General features: G+C 41.5%; 1 protein-coding gene across 2 annotated transcripts; it reads right to left on the bottom strand.

Moving 5' to 3' along the window:
* Positions 1 to 978: 978 nt before the first annotated feature.
* On the bottom strand, positions 979 to 13,426 carry paip2b (poly(A) binding protein interacting protein 2B). Of its 2 annotated transcripts, none has more exons than XM_063470178.1 (4): positions 13,209 to 13,426; positions 3,852 to 4,018; positions 3,090 to 3,272; positions 979 to 3,001 (listed from the first exon to the last, which is right to left on the bottom strand). In XM_063470178.1, the coding sequence occupies exons 2-4, from the start codon at positions 4,005 to 4,007 to the stop codon at positions 2,945 to 2,947; spliced, it is 396 nt and encodes a 131-aa protein (XP_063326248.1). In that variant the 5' UTR covers positions 4,008 to 4,018; positions 13,209 to 13,426; the 3' UTR covers positions 979 to 2,944. The 2 variants fall into 2 exon arrangements, with proteins under 2 accessions (XP_063326248.1, XP_063326247.1); XM_063470177.1 differs by lacking the exon at positions 13,209 to 13,426 and adding an exon at positions 10,031 to 10,229.
* Between the last annotated feature and the right edge of the window lie 484 nt (positions 13,427 to 13,910).

The raw sequence follows: 13,910 nt of genomic DNA, 5'->3' as shown, positions 1-13,910 counted from the left end.
CAGATCAGGTTCTCCAGTGAGGCAAAATGGCATGCACAGCTTTACGCAACAATCAGATGACTGTTTATCAAGCTGATGCTAAACAGTCTGATGGTGAGCCGCCTCCTCAATGCGAAAACAAAACAAATATATTCTTAGACAAGGTACTTTGTGCAAAAAAATAAAAGACAAGCTTAAACGATTGAGAGTAAGTGACAGTGAAACATATTCTGGAGTTGAGCGTCGCTGTTTAAGCCGTCTCAGCTTAACAGAAAGGTTTGTGCTTATGTAACCAAAAACTGGCCATTTGTTACCAAACAGTCAGTCTAGATAGATGATGATCATTTTTAAGCAATTAAAAGCTAATGGTGGCTGACCAAGCAACCACTGCACATTTGGAAGCTGCTCATTTTCAGCGGTATCCATCTACAGCTGGACTTATAAACAGAAATATAATGAAAACCACATGCTGAAAAAGATCCTGTGATATGATCCAAAGCTCCAGAGGGAATGAATATGAATACTCATAAATATCTTGGACGATAGCTCACACAGAGCCGTCCCGAGGAAGTTCACAGTAAGAGCGAAGCGGACATTTGAAGCGATAACGATCTGTGAATTCCCACTGAAATGTTATTCCAACTTTAATAATCTTGATTTTATTCAGTATTCCCTGTAGCTCGGACTTCTCGAGTGTTCAGCTCATCGGCACATTCCCATGTAACTGTAAGCTTAAAAACATCGCAGCCAAGATCCACACTTTGGCCACTCGGAGACGTACGTTGACCTCACTTATCAATCCGTGTTATGATCCAACTTCCACTCTCTCAGACTTGAATAGAAACTGAATATTGTCCTGACCTTTTCAAATAAGAACCTTTACAATGAACTCAGCTGTGAGTCATTTTTGATATTATTTTCTTGGACTGTTCACAGGAAAAGTCACGTGTGTGTATAGATTAAGAGAAAAGGGGGAAAGAAAAGGAAAAGCAGACAAAATATGTCTTTAGCTGCTTTATTCAACTTTTTTCATCATTTTTGTTTATCTTGAAATTCATACACTTTTATTTATTTTCATTTTTTTTTTTTTTTTAAACGGCTTCTATCACACAACTCAAAAAAAAGAAAAAAAGAAAATGAAAATCACCAAAAATGATTTCATGTTGTACAATCCACCTGGCGGACATTCCTAACGGCGTCACCAGGGTGTCATTTGACATCTGTGGTCCAACACTGAGGAAGTTCCCCTTTAAACCCACGCTTCACCGTCTCTCACAGAAACCTCGGAAAGCAGCATGAGTGGACAGAAGCACTACCTGTCAGATACTTTGAAACAATGTAAATAGTCTCTGCTTACCACAAAAATACACAAGATCTTACTTTTCCTGGGACAATACTACGTCCACGTTCAAGCCAAAATGGCTGAGATTCAGAGAAAAAAAAGAAGAAACAGAATTCAGGATTACTGGTGATAGGAATCTGGATTTCCTGAAGAGTATTGTCACATATATAACTTTTTCCTACTGGCTCACGATTTAATGGATATTATACTCGCATCAGGGAGAGACACTTTGAACTCTAGACCACAAAGATTTAAAGATTTCTTATTTTAAAGTAGAACTTCCTCAAAACAAAAAGTCAGATTCCTAGGGTAGGACAAGACCGGCAAGGATTAAATACTGACCGCCACATCCTCCATACTGCCATCCCCATGGCGATACGATCACCTCTCCCTACTTGTTTCCTCCTACCAACAGGACTAAATGGACACCACAGGCTACTATACCCAGTAGAGAGCCTCATCCTCAAAAACAAAAATGTGAAGGAAAAATAAGGGGAAGGATGAGATGCTATTTGAAAAACCTGATTTGGATATGGACACTTGATCTGATCCTAAACCAAGCTGACAGAAAGAGGCAGTGGCTGCGTTCCAGACCAAATACCCCCCACCCCCGTAAGAAGGATGAACACCTTACAAAAACTGAGCCGTGAACTAAAGCTGTGCACACACAAAAAGATGACTGAGTTTTTAAAGATTAAAAAAAAAAAAAAAGCTTTGATGTTTGACAATTTTATTCAACTCCTTTATTTAACTCATGATTGGGATACTTGATGAAAAATAAGCATGGATGTTAACACAAATTGGGAAAACAAGTTCTTCTCCATGATGAAACCCGTCCATGAGCGTTCAGATCTATTCAACCGGCAGGGAGAGAGGGCTGAGGGGTTTGCACGTGGTTTGGAACAGAGCCGCTGCAGATACAAATAACCATCCATCGTTTAGATACACATGAGCCGTGATGTCACAGGAAGCTTTTGACATCATAGGAGCAAATGTTACCGGGTTACTGTGATGGCTTTACAGAGCAACGGCAGAAGCCCGCTGCAGTCCCCTGAAATGTTCATCCTTCTGACCTCAGCAACATAGTAACCTTCAACCTGCTGGAAATGTGTTTTTTTTTCCACCCAATTAGACACAAATTAACACTGAAACAAAAAAAGACTAAACTTTTGGAATTTAGACTTTGTCTTGGCATCACTCCCAAGTAGCTGCCTATTTTTCAAGGGACTCTTGCTGAGATCTGCATGCTCTGTAAACATCAACAGTGTCGTGTGAAATGCAATGATGAGCTAGCGCCCACAGAAGGGCAGAGCTGGTACTACACCCCCTCTCCCACCCATCCCCAATGTCCCTCAGTTTACAAGAAACAAACAGGAAATAAAAAGATTGAAGAAAAAAAGAAAAAAAGAAAAAGAAAACCCCCCACCCCCCAATCGGGCCTGGCAGCACGCCACTGACTTCAAGTGTGTGCGTGTGCATGCTTGCGTGTGAGGATCAGTGTGTGTGCGGCCGTGGCCGCCAGAGTCTCTGAGAATATGAGAGGACTGGTGCATGTGTCTGAGTGTGTTTGTGTATGCATGTGTGTGCGTGCGTGCTGAGGCTCCATGGGGGTGAGGGGGACTCCTAGTATTTCTTCCCCGGGACAAACTCCTTTGCTTCAGGATTCAAGATGCTCTTCCTCTGCAGAGAGAAGGCAACAGAATAAAATTACTCATTTTATCAAGAACCGACAGAGTGAGCGCAGCGCAATCAGACGCATGTGACTCACCGCCACTTCCTCCAGGTTGCTGTGGTGATCGCTGACCGACAGGCCGTTGAGCTGCTGCTGCAGCTGCCCCACCCCCTGGTTGTTGAGGTCGCGCGAAGGGATGAACCAATCCTGGTCCTCCTCCTCCAGCATCTCCTGGAAGCAACGCTCCAAGAATTCCTGCTCCAACAGCTCCTCCTCTACCTGCAAGGCAATAACACAGGAAAGGAAATGATAAATAATAAGATAGCAGTAAAGTGGAACAATAAGTGAAGGCGTAGAAATGTTCAGACGTTACAAATTCAAGCTTAAGCCACAAGCTGACAAAAATGCTCAACTCTCGGTAAGAAACCTTGTATCTGATGCTGCATAGGCATCAGAGTCCATTGATGGCAGGAGAGAGGGGTATGAGTCTGCCAAGAATTAACCATTAAATTAATCATTAAGTAATTCTTTTTATTAGCATATCGTCCAAAAACATTGTTTTCCAAGTACTGTTGACAAATAAATGAGCAATAAATCCACCTGTTCTCAGGTGAGGCTCTCATCCTGAGGGTGAATAAAGCATTATGTTATCTCAACAGCAACTTTGCCAGCATCTCAGGGCAGACTCAACTTTCAAAGTCAGAGTGGAGGGATTGCAGGATGGTGAGGTTTAAAAAAAAAAAAAAAAAAAAAAAACACAACAACAAAAAACAAAAAACCCAGGATGGACTGAAAAGAAGAAAGAAAAAAGTGAGTTGGACCTTCAGGAGTTAAAGTATCCATTTTTGTCACATGTACCTGTCTGTTATACTCCTCCTCATTCTCCATCCACATGTATTCAGCAAACGGGTTGGCGTCATTGTTTTCTCCCGCATGGCCATTGGCAACCGGCTCTTTCCCTTCCTTTTCTGGAGCTCCGCCTCCTGGTGTCTTAGCCACCTCTGGACCGCTCATCTCAGCTGGCTCTGTGTGAAACAAGGCGGCACAGGTGTGACTATTAGCGAACAGTCAGGATCATCCTGCTACAGTATGCACGCAATCAGACAACCGAAGAGCAAAGCTGCGTAAGTCCCGTTCGCTAGCCCACAGCTGGGCCTCATCTGTTGTTAGCTTACACTATCATATTTAAAATCAAGGCTCCATTATTTAAGCCTGGGATTCCAAATCGAATTGACCATCAGCATCTCAATCAGCATTGTGGGAGCAGTTTTCCAGCTGTAACTAGAGTCCCTCTGCTTATAAAAGAGGAAAAGAAAAAAAAAAAAAGCCATTGAACAGTAATTCTGCATCTCTCATGTTATGAGTGGGAAACAGACTGAAAGGCAACACCTGCTTGGACTAATCCTACTCGGTGATGTCTAAAACATCCTTCTGCAAACACCCAAATGAGCCTGAAGGCTTAATAGAGTCTTTGACATTTTATGACGTTGATCAATAGTTTTTTTTCCAGGTGGGTGAATTACAGCGCTGCAGTGAAAGGCCACAGAAACACACACAACGGGTCCAGAGAGACATCAGTAAGACATACAGCACTATCACAAGCCAAACAAACACCCAGTTTTAAATCAGGTTTGTTTAGACCAATGAAAGAGAAAATACAGCCTAATGTTAAAGTCAATCCTATTTCCCCACCAAATACAGCCGTTCACCAAAACGTCTAGCCACACAGGGTTTACATCTAAAGTTTGAAACTCAACGTTATTTTTTAAAAAAGGTGTTAAACACTGAGACATGAAGCAGAGTACTCAGCTGTGTGCCAGCATGTAATCCTTATTCAGAGATGCTGATGCATGTTTTTTAACTTCGCAGTAATGAGATGAGACTCAAAACTATCATTTAACCCCCAGTCAACACCAAAGTAGCAACAGTGACAACAGTTCACAACAATTGTGGAAAACTAAAACAGACTTGCATTTGTTGGCTAAAAAGAAAGATAAACGCACTGTTACGGTGATGGATGATTAGATAAGCCCCTTCCCCCACCACCTGGATGGAACCGGTACACAACTTTGCTCTTAACACTTCTTTTTTTCTTAAATTTTATCATTAACAAAAAGCAAATGTGGAAAATAATGAATACAAAAATAAACAGTGCAAGTATTGTCCCATCAAATCCACAGAAGAGAGGACTTTATAAACCGCTATCTCAGCGTATCTAAGGAAGTCCCATACAAACAAGGCAAAGCCAAACCCAAGTGACGTGATCAGAGAAGCGCAAACGTGTATGTGGTTATTTTTCTGCAGTCAGCAAAGGCCTACGCATGATTCAATCAAGCCAAACGCAGCGAGTCATCACATGTAATAGGGCCGCATCTTGCAATGTAAAAATACACAGCCGTGCTGCTGCTTTAAGAGTCATTAGAAAGACAACAGCTAACATCTGTGTTCAGTACACACCTTTGGCAATAAGTAATGATACTTTTTTTTATTATTATTGATCATCATATTCAAATGGGTTAGAATAATTTAGCAATACTCTGCAATAAAACTATTCCCTGAACACGTACTAGCATCCAGCTACATCTTTAGCAGATGATTACAAAGACTCAATGTGCAGGAGTGTACTTCTTCCTCACTGAATGGGAAAACCTGCACTGTGGAAGTGAAAGTAAAAACTGTGACATCACATCAGGTTTTCCCCCTCCATCCAAATACCTACTTCTCCTTCAAAAGGGGCAGCCCCTGGATAACCACGCAATTTCCAGCTCAACTTCTAAAGCTCGAGACTGGACACGGCATCCACACCTGGCCTGAATTTTATCAGAATCAAACGTAATTCTCATCACAACAACTGAGTACAATGCTAAATTTGTGTCCACACCAATTGGCAACACCTGGGGCTTAAAAATGAAGCCAATGAAGATGTGCCGAAAACAGCAGTTCCTCTAGTGGCCACTTAAGGATGGCTCTAAAAGCAGACTCTATAGTAAAATGTCTCAATATTTACAGTCAGGCACCAAAACACCTCTATTGATACTCTGTCCTTTCATAAAGACAGTACGATTTAAATAAATAAAAAGGGATTGTTAATGGGTGTGACCGCTTTGAGAGTTTTCCCAAAGCGCTGTCTTTCAGGCCTCAGCGCTGCTAAATCTAGTCACTGAATTGGGAGTTTTTCACCATGTTTAAACGCTCTAGTCCATAATGGACTCTCTCTAGTATTTTATTTCCATGTTACTTGGCTACTACAGAGATCTGTATCTGTGCATGGCACTTGTGCAGTCAAAGCACGAAGCTCGTCAATCCTGCTTAAACAGTGAAAATGTATGTAGTCTGTGGTTCAGACATGCAGCTTCACCTTTAAGCTGTAAACAGGCTCTAAAACAACAGGGGTGTCTTACGGTGCGTTCACACCGAACGCGATAGAGGCGGCCAGAGCGTCAGGTTTACATGTAAATTCAATGGAAAGAGCGCGATGACACGCGATTGCGCGTCCGGCGAAAATTCGGAAGCAGATTTGCGTCGCCAAAACGCCTGAAACGCGCGTCAGTGTAGCGCGTCTGGCGCGTTTGACTCGAAGAAAACCACACGTGTCAGATCTTGTGTTGCATTTTGTGCACACGCGCGTATCGCGCCAACCGCTCAAGTTGGAAAATCTGAACTCCGGCGTCAAATCGCACCGCGACAACCAATCAGGAGCCTGGTGACGTGGCTGTAACTAGGTCAAAGGGGCAGATCCAGCCAAAGCCCTTCATTCGTCATTCAGTATGGAGGAGCAGCTCATCAGTGCCGTGGCTAATCATCCAGAGCTATATGATGCTAGCTGCTACTTCTACCGAGACAGGAATAAAAAGGACCTAGCTTGGAGGCACATAAGTGAGGAGATTGAATGAACGTACCAGGTTGCCCATTCTTCTTTTTAATTTTCAGACTGACCCGATGAAGCCGCGCAAAAGCTAGCAAGCCCGCCTACTGTCCCGTTATTTTCCCACTGATGTACAAATACCTTTCCGCTAACAAGATAATGTGTTTATTCAGAGGACATCTGCAGCACAACACATCTGGCACAACTTCCTCCCACATTTCCGGTTCACGCGCGAGAAAAGATGCAATTTTGCGGCGCGATGGATTTTTCTTGGACACGCGTTGAGGTGCGAATGTGCACGCGTCAAATTAGGGGCGTTTGGGGCGTTTTCGCTCGCGCCTATCGCGTTCGGTGTGAACGCACCGTTAGAGTGTAGCCTCTTTCACATGGGATACTTAAAACAGATGAGATTAAATTCATTAATTAAGCCTAATATTCTGCAGTCATAAGCACTGTTTAAGCTTGAAGCCAGTGGTGAGATCACAAGTATCCAACAATCACTTAAGAAAAGACAGTGAGTTGATGAGATTTATGATGTGTGATTGCTTCTACGCACACAGGATTGCCACTGTGATGAGACATGCCCAATCATGACATAATCCTCAGAGTGCCAGCCAGATGCAACAGACTTGTCATGACTCAACTGCAGCCTTGCAGCGGGGGGAGGGGGGATAAAAAAATGATGATCTCAACCAAGCTCTGTTCACAGCTCCAGGGGTCATCCTGATGAAGACTCACTCACTCATTGCAATGTGTTGTGACTTCAAAGAAACTTCACCCATTTCAAAATTCAGCCCATAAAATTTCTGCAACACCCGCGCCTGCAGTCCCTGTCTCCCTCAGCACAACAAAACAAACATGTTTAAGCAGAGTGTGACCCGCAGCAGCCGGCCGTTCAACGAACGCAGCGACAGAACGGACACGCTGTTCCTCAGAAGAGCACACATAAACAAGCATAATCTAAGTAGGTCAGTAGACTAAGAAGAAGAGGTGTGTCTGTTTCTGCCCAACCGTGGGCGACGATAAAGACGTCTAACGATGCAGAGCGGCGACTTGCACAAGGTGAAAAAAAAAAAAAAAAAAAAAAAAAAACACACAAGGGAAAAATTTACAAGACAGAGGTTGCAGAACATTTGAAGCCTGTGCCAGTCCGCTAACATTCACTTTTACTGCAGTCGATAACGTGTTGTGTAATGAATCGGACTTACCATCAGCCAAAGCTTTAAAATAACACCGTTGAGACGCTGAAGGGGTGGGAGCATGCAAGCAGACAGCTCAAAGCAGGTAAAAGCCAGAAGGTTAGAGCTCAGGTGATCTTTTTTTCCCCCCACAATCAAACGAAAGTTATGTTTCCAGCTTCTCAGATTAAACACCAAATGGTTATAAAAGTATATTGAATGCATGATCTAAACCTCCAAAAAGTTCGATTTGTAAGAACACCTCTAAGATTAATTTCCAACAGTTGCCAAGTCACTGACATCATCCCACCCCCACTGAAGTATAACTAACAAGAGTGCAAAGACCTCGCCAGCATGTGCTGCACATAGCACTTAACATGTTCACATTGCATAACCATGTGGTGGTTACCAAGTAATATTTAGTTAAGCAAGCCTAGATCAGTGCTTCCCCTGTGTCTACGAGGGTGAGGGGTAAGCTGTAGAAATGTAAAATGCTGTTCTGCAATCCGGCGAAACGGGAGGGGTCAAAAACAAAAATGTACAAAAAGTTTGAGGGGGACAGAGTTCGACTTCTGAATCCAAGCAGCTTTATCTTGGAACAGCAATCATCATCAGCTGCAATGGAAGTTTTTGGACTGGATGATAAACTCAATGTCATATTTCTAAGTTGTTGTTGTTGTTTGTTTTGTTTAAGGGGGGGGGGGGGGGGGGGTTGACTCTTCCTATGAAGAGTCAACCCCTCTTCCTATATATTGTTTGTTGTGATAGTGAGAACTTAAATCTGAAAAATGGATATGTACTTTGTGTTGGGTGGGTGGGAATATGCAAAATTAATGACCATTTGACATTTTCAAAGCAAATTTTGTTCTGTGTGTCAGAGGGGGAAAAGGTCATTAAAAAAAAAAAAGAAGAAAAAAAATTTGAATTTCAGTTTTTTTTGTACTGATCTGTAAAACTAGGATATTTTAAGGAAAGAAGGGCTTTGGGAAATTCTATTAACGCAATAGCTACTGGTTCCACATATTTAAAAGACTTTATTTAGTTGTTTCCCCCCCTTGAGGCAAGGAACGAATTGGAAAAACAAACTGCAAAAGTATAAGTTTAGTTACTAATTTTTACATTTTTCAAAGTAGTTTAAAAACAAGCTGAAACAGCCGTACAAATTCACCTTCAGATCCCTGGAACTGCAACTAAATAACCACTGAAACCTTTCAAATGTCCAAATGTTGGCTTAATAGTCCTCTTGACTGCGTTTGTAATGGATACTTTGTGTACCTGCAAGTGTAAAAATAAACTCTGAATGTCAAGCAGAGACATCCAACCTGCGGGGAGACAAATGCGGGGGGAGCTCCTACAGCCATGTCCAGCTCCAACTGTGCACAATGAAGACTTTGATATGCAAAAACAACCCGCTTCATAGCGGTCCGTGTAGCCTGACAGTCCGTGTGTGTAACAGGAGCTGTGCCGCGGTGGCTTACAGCCTGCTAACGGCTCTAAACCAGGTGTCCGGGCATACCTGGGAAGTTGGTTTAAAGGATTTGGTAGTTTCAGTCGAGGTAATGCTAAGTGGCTAGTTCCCAGCGGCTGCAAACAGACAGAAACGCACAGCTGCGCTGTCAGTGAACGGGCCTAAGGTGAAAGCTACCCCACCAACAACAAAGGGTAGAGAGGCTGGGTGGAAGAAAAGCTCTTCATTTCTTTCAAAGTCATTAAGTGGGTTTCTTAAAACGGCTTAAATGCGAACCACGTATTAAACAAAAAAGATACAATAAGCTACTAGAACACGTAAAGCATGCATCTGGGGCAAACCCCGTCTCTATTTGAATGCTAAAGGCCAAACAAAGTGTGCTCCGCTATGAGCTAGCACGCAGCTACAGCATGGCAGCATCACTGAAGCAGGTCAACAAAACAAGGCTGAGCTCCGGGAACAACAGCAGCGGCAAACACGCACACGACGAAGCTCTAACGTGTAACCATTCGCGGGTCGGCGTTACCTGGCATTGTGCTCCTGCTGTGTGTCTCAACGCGTAGGATAACACAAAGTTACTGTCAGTAAACTGCGAGCTCGTCGTGTCTTCTGTGGGGATTTCTCCGCGCTGCGATGCAACGTAGCTCCAGTCAGCTAAATCCTGTTAGCCACCTCGCTAACGTTAGAAAGCTGGGTCGGTTATGTGGTCTGATGAGGCGTTCATCTACTGCCAGGAATGTGGGAATTTGTACCTCAGACCAGACAAACTAGTAGATAAAAGCAGAGGCGGGGTAAATAATGTAAATCCCATCACCACCAACGCTATTGGAGTCGACTACTGTTAATCTTACAATCTTCTTTACCACTTGATGAGAGCACAGATAGGATCAGTAGGAATGTAACAATGAGCACATTTGCTCATTTACTTTAATCAGCTTTAATGTACTTGTACTTTAAGTATTTCAAAGCACTCTATATTGTGAGTGCAATTATTGCACTTCATACCCCATATACTATTTAATTTAGAAGCTTTAGTTGCTTATTATTTTGAAAATGAATTGCATTATTACAGCTCAAGCTACTGAGCAATATAAATCTAATTAAAATGATCAACAGCTTTTAACATTAAAGAGATATACACATAAACAAATCAATAACTATAACCCAATAATTTCATGTATATGATTCTAAAAAGTGCCGTTTCACATGAGTTAATTTGCTTAGGTACAGCCTGTGTACTATTAAGCTTCTTAAATAGGAATATAAATCTTACTTAAGTTAGAAGTCTATAAATACTTTTTTCCACTTTGAAAAACAACTAATCATCACAAGATTATGTTTAAATTCTTATGCAGCTCCACTTTTCACTTTTCAACATAATAAATCTGCAAATGCAATAAATCAGTTGCACATGAGCTTGAAAATTGTGATTTTGTAGTTGTATAAGTTATGTTAAAAAAAGAGAGAAAAGGAATTGCATTGGTTCACTCCAATCCATAACACATGAATACAGCTGACTGCTTTCAACAAAACCTATAATGATGCTAGTAAATATATCTTTTAATACCATGGCAATGACTTCAGCTAAACTTTAGAGGTCTGAGTGCTGACGTCAGTGAGTAAACTGCGACATTCAGCACACATTAATCTCCATTTGAAACCAGTAACAAATGTAAGCAGGGATGCGGAGAGAAAAACAAAGCACCACCATAAAAACTGGTGTTTGTTTATCGTCCAAAAAACTATTTGCAGAAATGCAATAAAACAGATTACTCCGCCTATCCAAGCAGCTACAACATCTGGTTAAATTCCACCACAGCGTTTCCATTCCTCTTCCCTCCAGAGGTTAATGGTGTGTGATTAGAGGATGAATGCCAAGACTGAACAGAATCCAGCTCGGATTCAGTCTGAGCAGAAATACACAGTAAATCATGGAGCCTCTCTGCTCTGCTGTCAATTCTGAGAATGAAACAAGCAAATGTGAAGGGCGACTTGTTTTCAGCACATCGTACTGAGTGAACTGCGAGCGTCACGACAAGCTCCGGCATCTTTTCTTCTTTGGCCTGCTGTTCGTTATGCTAATTGAGTGACAGCAGCTGACAACAGTTAAAAAATGGTTCCAAAAATAAAAAAAATGCATGTGGCTTTTTTTAATAAAAGTATGTGTAAACCGCTTACAGAAACTGTTTTCTGAGCCTGCCAATGAACAGGACATTAACAGGCATGCTGTAAAAGCAATTTAAATCCTTTATTATCAACAAATTCAATTCATGTTTTTGTTTAATAAAATTTTGTCAGGAAGCAGTGAAAAAAGGTACAAGTGCTACCTCTGGGAAGATCTTTGCAGTAGCCAGAGGATATATGTAAAAATGAAGTCAGCTCCCCCGAAATTATACATTTAAGGAGTAACAATTTAAATGAGAGGTGAACAGGTGAGAAAAGCGGTAAACTAAATGTAAAGTGCCCAAGGAATAGAAACACAAGGACAACAGGAATTCAGAGAAAATAAATGAGTGAAATAAAAGTTTGGCTCAAACTGCTAACAGTGTGGACAGCAGTAAAAATATCTAATCAAATAAAAAATAAACAGATTAAATTTAGTAAAGGGAATGTGTGAGATGTTATATTTGTAAGCACCCATTTAAAATAAATTAGCCTAATGTAAGTGTGAAGAGTAGGAGATAAGGGATATAGGAGATATAGGGAGCAGTTGAAAGTAGTCCATAAATGGGATAAGTAACTGACAGTGTGTGTAGTTAAAAGTAACTGATACACAGCTTTAAGTAATAATGAGTACTGTATATGCAAATGCAGTTTACACTCATTAAAAAATCTAAACATTAACAGCCTGATTGGGGGAGACAGTTTTAACAATATCTGCTGTAATTTAATCAAGTTAAACAGCATGAAGACGAAGCTACAGATTGTTTTAACGCCGGATGCCCTTCCAGATACAACCCCAAAAGGGATTCGCGTTTTCTCCTGGGAAATACAATACACTTGTTAGGGAAATGTATAAACCCTACATGGAATTAGTTCCATTAAACATGAAAGGTGGTGTTGCTGCAGAGGTACGTGAGTCTGTGTGACATGATAGAGGAGCTATGTCTGATTTACATTTAAAAAAAGCACCACAACACTGAGATTCTACCTAATTAGCTAGTCAGCATTGAGAGCTACAGTATAGATGGCAATCAAAAATCGGGCAGCACTTGAATGCAGCATGTGCACAAACATCTCGAGCTCCGTCACAGCACCTCTGTCTGTACTCCTGACTAACCCCAGAGACAAATGCCTGCGTGGCTCCGGAGAGAAACGCGCTTCTGGCGGTTCACTCCGGGAAGACACGCTTTAACTGACTTTTATGCGGCTCAAAATACTCTAATAATGGACAACATGAGGTCTGTTGTGTCAATTAGCGTGATTTAAAAAGAGAATTATTTGAAATCTGCATATGTTCATAAACTTGGCTGCCCTACATTGTAGTTACGCCACTGTTACTACTGTGGAAGTTTGTTTTTACCACATTCACAACAGCCCCTTCACTCCTTTTTAGACTAAGCTCATGAAGGCAGGAAGTGCCAGCCTAGTGAGAATTTAGCGTAAAAAAAAATTTAACCACGTAAGGTTAACATTGTTTCATGTTTAGCTTTCTTTGTATATTTCTTGATATGAAGCTTCCCCTTTATCGCACCAACACTCACCACTAAACTTCAGGCGCAAATCGGTGCGGGGGGGCCGCAAGCCAGCTGTCTGGAGGGGTAAAATGCTCTTTTCCGGTCCTGGGTGTGAGAAGAAAACCACACAGTGAAGAAAATCTTCCTATAAACTCCAACTCGGTAAACCAGCGGTTGTCCCCTTGCTCGGTTTGGTTGCGTTATTAACCAAAAAAAAAAGAAAAAAATTCCCCGTTAAATCCACAAATTTTCTGCCAACACGTTGAGAGAAAAAAACAAACAGTGTTGTAGTCGCGCTCGTCCAGCTACACGCTTCAGCCATTGGTTGAGGTTTACGTCAGCCAAGGCCTCCTGACGACGCTATTGGCTAAAAGTGTAGAAACGCCCGCCCCTACCTCTCCATTCACGCGACTAAAGAAAATACTTTACAGCCTTTTTATTTTCTTTCCACCATTTTTTTTTGTAATCAACATTTCCTAATATTGAATGAACAAGCTCTCTGTATTTATAATATATATTCTATAATGTATAATGTATAAAATAAAGAAATGACCCGTTTTCCACGTGTAATTCTGACTTTATGTTATTATGACTATATTTTAATAGATCCAGTCCTGTTTGTCCGTTTAAAATATCTTTATAAAACTGTTATGTTATATTTGTTGCGATTTCGGCTACACTCTCGGCTACAGCTCTCTTAAAAAGGTCATTGTTAATGTCAGTTACATT

The sequence above is a fragment of the Pelmatolapia mariae genome, linkage group LG3_W (assembly GCF_036321145.2).
Source record: "Pelmatolapia mariae isolate MD_Pm_ZW linkage group LG3_W, Pm_UMD_F_2, whole genome shotgun sequence".
Lineage (NCBI taxonomy): Eukaryota > Metazoa > Chordata > Actinopteri > Cichliformes > Cichlidae > Pelmatolapia > Pelmatolapia mariae.
The sequence above is the reverse complement of the archived record's forward strand: the minus strand, read 5'-3'. Positions and strand labels throughout refer to the sequence as shown.